The 9,680-nt window shown below is 41.0% G+C and overlaps 1 protein-coding gene and 1 pseudogene across 1 annotated transcript in view; one reads left to right on the top strand and one right to left on the bottom strand.

Moving 5' to 3' along the window:
• Positions 1–2,364: 2,364 nt before the first annotated feature.
• The window catches only part of Hdac8 (histone deacetylase 8), a 274,832-nt gene continuing 267,516 nt past the window's right edge, over positions 2,365–9,680 (bottom strand). Inside the window, exon 11 of the mRNA XM_023707099.1 lies at positions 2,365–2,390. Within this exon, the coding sequence (XP_023562867.1) occupies positions 2,380–2,390 (11 nt within the window). The 3' untranslated portion in view covers positions 2,365–2,379. The remainder of the gene's footprint in view (positions 2,391–9,680) is intronic.
• On the top strand, positions 9,583–9,680 carry LOC111814223 (annotated as a pseudogene).

Raw genomic sequence — 9,680 nt, 5'->3', positions numbered from 1 at the left:
ATATATCAATAAAGCTGTGAAGAAGAAAAGGACCACTTGGGTTTTGTGACTGGTTCTCTTCCTGCTTTTGAGAACGCTGTGATTCCGTCATGTGAACTAGTGCAGGCTGGCCTGCTGGATGGATGATGAGAGACAAAGAGCCTACTTACTCCTATCACTCTGGCAACCACCAGCCAACTACCAGACTCATGCGTGCGGCTCACATCGTATAGTGCATAAAGTACGTGTCATATAGTATATAAACTTTTATCATTGGTGTTTCTCACAGCCAGCTGAAGGCAGATGTTGGGCGGATCCAGTCAAAACTAGAACCATTCAGCTGAGCCCGACTCTATCACAAATCCATAGTCATGACCTTAAAAAAAACTGGCCATTTTCCACACGAATATACACACAGGCATTTAGGTGGTAACATTTTTCAGGCTTCAGAGTTAACTACCTTAAATCTCCTTCCACAACAACCTTCCTTTCTTCTTCTTCCCCATTTTAACAGTCTCCCTTGTGAGAACCTGTTAAGTATGGAAAAGGGGCCTTTCCCTGCCCTCAGGCTTAAGGCCATTTTTAGAAAAGTGGTCATTTGCAATCCTACAGGACTGGGCTCTGGGAATAAGAAGCATATGAACTTGGTCCCTCAACAGCCTTCTTCATGCCCCACACCCTTAAGTAGAATCACTGGGCTCCAAACTCTACTGACTGCTTCTCTGAAGCAGGAAAAATGTTCCATGAGGGCAGAGTCCTGGACTACCTTACTTTTGGTTGATCTCTATTATGGTTTCTATCTAGATGGTCCCCCAAAGCTTCATGTACTCATGGGTATAGGCTTCTCCAGTTTGATATTGACTCATGGTCCAATGCTGGGATTATGGGTATGAGTGGTACACCTGCCCTGGGCCAGATAGCCTGCATATAATATAAGGGAGGAAAAGAGGCTCGCTCTTACTCCTTTTTTTTGCCCCTTTTATACTAGTTGCTTTTGCTGTCTTCTGCCACCATGAATTGTTGATTCTCTGTTGTACCACCCTACTTTGGAGCCAGCAGATATGGACTGAAATCTCTACAAACTACGAGCTAAATAAATCTTTTCCTCTTTAATTTTGGGCATTGGACATTTTATCTCTGCAACAAGAGAAAAGTAAGCAAGACAATCTCCAGACGCTAGTCCAGGGCCTCCCGTAGAGTTGGTGCTCAGTAAATGGCCGAGTCGATGTGTGAGAGAAAGAAGAAATAATTCAGAAACAAACCACTTGCCTAATTTTTAGAAAACTTTTATTTTTTACAGTTCTGAGGATTGAACTCAGGGCTTCATTCATAGGTTAGACCAGTGCTCCACTATTGAGATATACTCCCAGCCCTGTGCTGCTTTAATTTTTAAATTAACTTATAATAAAATTGCCTTTTTTTTTTTTTTTTCCTTTTTGCGGAACCGGGGATTGAACTCAGGCCCTTGTGCTTGCCAGGGAAGCACTTATTCCACTAAGTCATCTCCCCTGCTCCTAAAATTGCCTATTTTATGTGTGCAGCTGAGATTTTTAAAACACATGTACAGGTTCATGATGCAAAACAGTTCTCGTTTCCCATCAACACTCTCTAATGCTATCCTATTGCAATCACATCATCTACTTTTCCTACCCCCTTTCAACTACAGATCTATTCAGTGTTGCCTTTTGTGACAGTGCCATACAAATGGGACCAAACAGTATGTAATCTTTTAAGACTGGCTTCCTTCACTGAGCATAATGCTTCTTATGCTCACGCAATGTTTTGCACGGATCAATAGTTCATTCCGTTTGGTACTCAACTTTTAATTTTTAAATACTTAGAGAATCACAGATCATTACCACAAAAATTCTGCCAAGAGGTGCTGTGTGGTCTTCCCAAAATATTAACATTACATGATCATTTTTGAGTGTCAAAACCAGGAAATTGACATTGGTATAAGTCACAGATTGTATTCAGCTTTCAGTAGTTTAAATGCACTCATGGGTGTGTAGTTCAATGCAATTTGATCACATGTGTAGATTTGCATAAGTTCTACCAACATCAATCTACAGAACTGTCCCATCACTACAAAGATCTCCTTCCTGAGACCCCTTTGGTCAGTCCCATTTTTTTTCCTTCACCATCACTAAGCCCTGATAAGCATTACTATTTTATATTTCTAAAACTGTGTCATTTTGAGAATGTTATATATACAGAATCATATAGTATGTACACTTTCATGATTGGCATTTTTCACTCGGCATATTGCCCTGAAGATCCATGCAGTCCGTGGTGTGTATGAAGTGGGCTGCTTCCTATTGCTGAGCAGTGGTAATCTGTGGGATGGATGTTGCACAGTCTGTTTAACCATTTGGCCATTGAAGGAAATGTGAGCTGTTTTTAGCTTTTGGCTGTTAAGAACAAAGCTGCTATGAACACTCGTGTGCATTTTGTCAACATAGTCTTCTTTGTGTGTGTCGGGGGGGGGGGGAGCGGTAAAGGCCCAGAGGTGCAACTGCTACGCTGCATGGCAGCCATATCTCCAGTCTGACAAGAAGCTATCAAAGTATCTTGCAGAGTGGCTGTGCCATTTTACATTCCTCCCAGCAAGATATGAGGGATCCAACTTCTTGACATCCCTGCCAATATTTGGTGCTGTTTTTTTCTGTGGCTATTTTGACAGGTGGATAGCTGTATCTCATTGTGACTTTTTTTTTTGTCTTTTTGAGACAGGGTCTCACTATGCAGATCACGCTGGCCTTGAACTCACTTTGTAGCCCAAGCTGGCCTAGAATTCACAATTATCCTCCTGCCTCAGCTGCCTGAGTACAGGGATTACAGGTGTGCGTCATCACGCCTGGCTTTCATTTTGATCTTCCTGCTTTCTCCTAACTAATGATGTAGACCTCTTTTCATGTGCTTATTTGCTGTCTCTAGATCCTCCTTTTGTTTTTTGCCCTCTTCCCCCTTTTGATAGTACTGGGCATTGAGCCAAGGCCTTCCCATTGAGTTCTATCCTCCCAGATCTTTATTTTTAAAATTTTGAGACAAGGTCTTAACTAAGTTGCCTACCCTAGGCTCAAACTTGTGATCCTCTTGGTTTAGCCTCCTAGTGTTGGGATTACAGGCATAGACCACTATGCCTGAGCACACTTTTTTTTTTTTTTTTTTTTTGCAGTGCTGGGAATCAAATCCAGGGCCTAAGGCATGCAAGGTAAGTGTACTAATCCTGAGATATAAGTCCGGTGTTTGCCCATGTCTTTCACTGATGAGTTTGGAGAGTTCTTTATATGTTTGAGATACAGATCTGTTGTTGGATGTGTGATTTGCAAATATTTTATCTCAGTACCTAAGTTCTTTTTCATGTGTAAAGCGAAAGTTAATTTTGTTATGGTTCAATTTAGCAATTTTCTTTCTTTTTTGAATCATATTTTTGGTGTGTTAAACCCTTAAATTTAAGATTTCTGGATCATCTTTGATTTTTTATCTCTTGATTCATGCCTTTCATGTCTGGTGAACTGCAAGCCTAATCTCAACACATTCTTTCAACTATGTCTCCACCTTACGTTATTCTGGTCACTCCAACATACCCCTGATGATTGCTAGCTGTGGTTATATCCCTCTCCTGGTCCACAAACTTAGCTGCCCCCGGCTGCCTAAGAACGAAGTCCAACTCCTTCACTCAGATGGGCCCCATTCATGTGTTTCTCTCCATGCCTTCTCTGTGGAGGACAACTGCAGGGGATCCTTGCACTTAAGTGAGGGTCACTTCTTCTGGAAGCACTTTCAGAGCTTGGGAATAAGTGAACTCATAGGTGGACAGAACATGTCACATTCTAGTGGCCCATGTTCACGGAGAGGAAAGCTGGGCGCTATATTCTATTGCCTTGACTTGCTCTCCAGTTACATTTGGAGGTAATTTAAAAAAGCAACAGAAATAATTTTCACCAAAAGCTGTTGATGAGCAATGTTGAATTTGGGTAATAATGAAAATGTAAGTTTAAATGATGCCCATTATCTCCCCTACAAATCTAGGTTTTCTAGCAAAGGGTAGCAGCCCAAGAAAAGTTCTAAAGGCCAGCACAGGCTGGATCCTGGGGAGACAGACCAGAAGACTAAAACTATACTAGATGAGAGTGAAGCACACTGGGGCAAGACATCTGGAGTCCTCTTGTTGCTTTTCCCATTTTCCTACTTTGAATCACAATGAGTATAAAAAATAGTTTGCTTTTTGCTCAACTCCCTTACAAGAGAAAAACAAAACCCAAATAGTGTAAGTGGAATGGTAAATGGAAACTCACACTTAGCCTTTAGTAAGATGTACAGAGGGGAGTGGTGGGGTCTGAGGCAAACAGGAAGGCACACGCTTGTAAAGGCACAGCTTTAGTCGTTCACTACTGTGTAGCCATGTTGGCCAAGAGTGACCAGAGCTTTCCATTTTCCAAGAGAAGTCAAAGATATATATTTTAATGTAACATTTCTACAGTATTAGATTTGGGTAAATGACTAAAATTTTTAAAGTTTATATAGTATGGAGGGCTGGGGATGTAGTTCTGTGATAGAGTGCTTGTCTGGCATGGGTGAGGCCCTGGGTTCTATTCCTGGTACTGAAAAAAATGAAAATGAAGCTCTGTGGAGCATCCATGTGACTGGCCAAACAAAACAATTCTAGAGGCATGATGTGGCTGATGGTCCCCCAGCTTGAAATTTCTGGAATGGTCTTGATTTACATCGGTGGCACTTCATTTTATTCTCAAACATCTTGGTTTGGACAATTAATTACACTGTTATCCTACCTCTAATGTCTAAGAATGAGTACTGGACTGTGATTCAGGGTCCTGCATTCTATTTACTTATCAACTAACTCATTTGTCTAACCATTGATTCAAAAAAACATTGTCTCCTCTGTGCTAGGTACTTTGCTAGGTGCTGGTGAAAGCTCTATTCCTTCTTAATGAATAGATTATTTTTAGGACATCTTTAGGTCTACAGAAAAACTGAGCAGAAAGTACAGACAGCACTCACATATTCCCTTCCTCCTGCTCCTGTAGACAGTTGTTCTGTTTTGTGTGTTGGTACTGGGGATGGAACTCAGGACCCTGTGCTTACCAGGCAGGTGCTTAAGCCACAGTTATCTCCCTGGCCCAGCAGTTGCACTTATTAACATTTGCATTAGTACATTCCACTTGGTCCTGTGGATGAAATAATACTGATATATTATTATTAAAATCGACAGTTTATATGGGGGGTCACACTTAGCATTGTACAGTTCTATAAATTTTAAATTGTACAACGTTATGTGTTTGCCATTACAGTTTTTAACAGAATAGTATCCTTGCCCTAAGTTCTGTCATATTGTTGGAGTCACACAGTGTGCAGCCTTTTGCAGTGTCTCCTTTTACACAGCAATAGACATTTAAGCTTCTTCCGTGTTTTTTTCATGGTTTGCTAGTTCATTGCTTTCTACCACTAAATAATATTCCATTGTCTGGATGTATCACAGTGTATCCATTTGCCTGATGAAGGTCATCTTGGTTGTTTCCAAGTTTTGAAAATTATAAATAAAGCTGTCATTCCTGTATGGACATGAGCTTTCAACTTACTCAGGTAAGTGTAAGGACAGCAATTGTTGGACCACATGGTAAGACTAGTTAACTTTGCCATAAACTGCCCAACTGTCTTTCCAAGTGGCTGTGTTATTTTGTATTCCAATCAGCAGTGGATGAGTTTCTCTTGTTCCACATCAGCTCCAGTACTTGGCGTTTTCAGTGTCTTGGATTTCAGCCATGCTAATAGGTGGATAGAGGTATCTCAGGGTTTCAGTTTGCAACACCTTGGTGACACATAATGTTGAACATCTTTTCATATACTTTCTTGTACATCTTCCTGGGTGAGCTGCCTGCTCACATCCTTTGCACTTTTCAGTCCTGGGGATTGAGTCTAGGGCCTCTTACATGTTAGGGACATGCTCTGCCAGTAAACTATATCCCTAACTCCTTCAAAAAATGGGGAGTGGGTCCCAAGAAATTGTCCAGGCTGGCCACAAACTTGTGATCCTTCTTCTGGGTCATCCTACTTTGACCTTCTGAGTACTGGGTTATAGGCTCAACCCCCCATGTCTGGCTGCCCACTTTTACATTGGGTTGCTTGCTTTCTTGTTGTTGTAATTGTTCTTGGTATTATGTAGATGTGGTTATATAATCCTTTATTGGATACAAGCTTTGCAAATATTTTTCCAACTTTGTGGCTCATCTTTTTATTCTCTTAAGAATTAGTCTTTTGGGGCTGGAGAGAGAGCTCAGCAGAATAAGCGCTACCCTCGCAAGCGCAAGGGCCTGAGTTCAATCCCTGGTTCCAAAAAAAAAAAAAAAAAAAATCAGTCTTTTTAATGTAGAGCAGTGTTATCCAATAGAACTTTCTGGGATAATGGAAATTTTCTGTATCTGTGCTACCTGCTATGGTAGCCAGTATTCACATTTGGCTAATTAAACACTTGAATATGCTTAGTGCAAATGAAGGACTGAATTTAATAGCCACCTGTGGCTAGGGGTGCTCTATTGGGCAATGCAGATATATAACAGCGTTCTTGTGCTTTTTTCTTTTCTTTGTGTCACTGACTGGGGTCATCCTTTTATCCTTTGTTTACAACTGTCCTCTTCAATCCATTAGTATGGCCTGTGTATTTTACTTCCAAAATATATTACAAATCCACCCATGTTCCTCCATCCTTCATTGCCAACACTATCCCAGACCACTATTGCTTTTTACACAGATGATTCTGGTAGCCTCAAAACTGGTCTCCTTGGTTCCATCCTTATCCTCTATGACCTGTTTTGCATAGAGCAATAAAAGCATCACACCAGGCTACATTACTCTCATTTCCAAAACCCTCTAATGGCCTCCAGTCAAACCTAGAATCACATCTGAGAGACTCAACTGTAGGATCTGGTCTTGTGTATGCTATCTCCTACCCATGCTCTCCCTGGTCACCTGGTTCTAGCCACATGGATCTTCTTGGTAGGGACTGAACACACGGATTCCTTTTCCCCCTCAGGGCTTTCTCTTTCTTTGTACTTACTGTTCCTTCTGTCTCAAAAGCCCTGTCCTTAGCTCCCATTTCTGATCCATCTCATCACCTCCTCTACCTTGGATTGAAAGATCTCAACTCGAGTCATCTCTCAGAGGCCTTATGACCACTCAGGCTGAGTAGCCAGCCCATGCAACTTCTTTTTCTGTCACTTGATCCTGTTTTATTTTCATCAATGCACTTAGCACACTGAAATCATATTATTTTTCTTTATTAGTGTGCTGTCTGTCTGTCCATACAAGCTGTATGCCTGTCTTGTTCAGTACTCCATTGCTAACACTCTCAGCATTGCCTGGCATGAAGCAGTTGCTCAAGACCTATTCATCGAAAGATCAAACATTTGTAGAGCTACATATGGAGCAGCTGACCACACACTTTCCTACTGAACCCACAGTGGCCCATAGCTTGGTCACTGCTCTTAGCCAGGTGGAATGGTGCACACTTGTAATCCCAGTTACCTGGGTGGCTGAGGCAGGAGGATCACAGATTTGAGGCCAGTGTAGGCAACTTAGTGAGAGTCTGTCTCTATCTCAAGATAAAATTTTAAAAGTGGGTTAGGGATTTAGCTCAGTCTTCCTGGGTTCAATCTGAGTGTGGTCATTGCTTTTAAGGACCTTACATCGTTTTTCTAATCTCCTCGATTTTTTTTATCATTGTCTTCTTGAGAACCTGTACTGTAACATCATGTAACTCAGTGATGTCCCAAATTTGCTGATTAAGGAGATTATGGGGCCACAGAGCAATGTGATCAACAATGTAGAGTGTGCCTAAGGAGAGTCACATGGAGAGAAAACATTTTCTCAGGCTTTCACAGAGAGCACATTGGTCAAGCAATGGCTGTGACTCATCCACATGGCTGACACTGACAAAGGATCTACAAACTGTGGTACAGGGTTACAGGATAAAACCTGAGGGGACTTGACTCACCTTATCAGATACAGAAGTTATATTTCTTGTTATATAGGTCTTGGTCTTAACCACCCAGCAGAAAAGTATAAAAACAAGGTATAAAAAGTAAAGCCATATTAATATGCTGAGTTGTAAAAGGCTCAAGTCAACAACTTCTGACATTGCCTGTCCTACGGATAACCCACTACTATTATGGACTACTGGACTATATTGGATTATTTTGCTGAATTCACACACCTACAATACTTAAATGGCAAGGGAATACCCATCTCTGACAAAACTAAACAAAGAAAGGGGATATAAATGAAGACCATTTTGTATCTATATATACAAAATAGGATGATATACAGCTACTTTCTCATAATTCAATTAATAGATTTGTTCTGATAGTGTTTGTGGACAGGATATCATGTCTGCATATTGTACTATGAATAACTACTATGAAGACAACAATATGCAATGTATTTTAATTATTGAAACTGTCCTACTAACCTGTTTTGAAACTGTCTCATTGCTATTTGTTTCTCAATAAAATTATTTTAAAAAAGGACCTTACAAGTGTGTCTGAGGTGAGTAAACATATGCTAATAAATGGCGAATTGATTCTACCATGAGAGGGGGCCAATGAATTCTGCAGATGGAATCATACCAGGTTGGACAAATGGTAGAGTGCACCCTGAACCTTTGGAGGCTAAGTGGCATCACAAAAGAACATATGTATTTAACATCCACATCATTAGTCACCTAAAATATTTCTATGAGTATCCATTCACTTTTTTTTGGGAGACAGGGTCTTGCTATGTGGTCTAGACTGGCCTCGAGCTCATTATAAAGGCTAGGCTGGCCTCAGACTCATGGTGACCCTCCTGCCTCAGCCTCCTAAGTGCTAGAATTATAGTATCCATTCACTTTTAAAATTTTAATACCTATTTTGGCCTCATCTACCCAGCAGTAATACAAGACTTCTTTTTTTGTTGTTTTTTTGTGGTACCGGGGATTGAACTCAGGACCTTGCGCTTATCAGGCAGGTGCTTATGCTGTTGAGCTATCTCCCTGGCTACCCAGCAGTAATACAAATACAAATAAAACAGATTTGATGTGTTTGCTACATTTTAAAAAATACATTAAAATAAATGACTATTAAATTTTATTCAAAATTAAAAATGTCTTTGTGCCATCTCATATTGTCTCCCCTATAGAGGAACATGGGGCACATTTTGAGAGAAATCACTCCAGGGATGTGTCTTGGGCAGCTGGTGCCCAGACTTTCAGCATCTGAGACTCTCACGTGGTGCGCACACCCTCCTCCACTTGGTCAGGTCCACTTCTCTGTCCAGGTACTGCACAAGCCTTTACCAGTGTCTATATGGCTTCATCCCTGTACTGGGTGCTGAGGTTACAGAGAAGAACCAGACATGGTTCTTGCCCTCAAGGAGCTCTCAGTCTAGTGAGGAAGGCATATTTGGAGTCAAATATATCATCATCCATAGCAACAGAGTAATAGAACACCCATATGTACTGTATACTGATGGCAGCAAAAGGGGATGAAAGGCTTCACAGAACAGGTGGCATCTTGAAAGGCAACAGGGGAAAAAGTTCCTAGCAGTGTGCTCGCTTCTACAGTACTTACACTAAAATTGGAAGGAGACAGAGAAGATTAGCATGGTCCCTGATCAAGGATGAGATGCAAATTCATGAAGGGTTA

Source organism: Octodon degus, unplaced genomic scaffold (genome assembly GCF_000260255.1).
Source record: "Octodon degus isolate 3935 unplaced genomic scaffold, OctDeg1.0 scaffold00280, whole genome shotgun sequence".
NCBI classification, from domain to species: Eukaryota; Metazoa; Chordata; class Mammalia; order Rodentia; family Octodontidae; genus Octodon; species Octodon degus.
The sequence above is the reverse complement of the archived record's forward strand: the minus strand, read 5'-3'. Positions and strand labels throughout refer to the sequence as shown.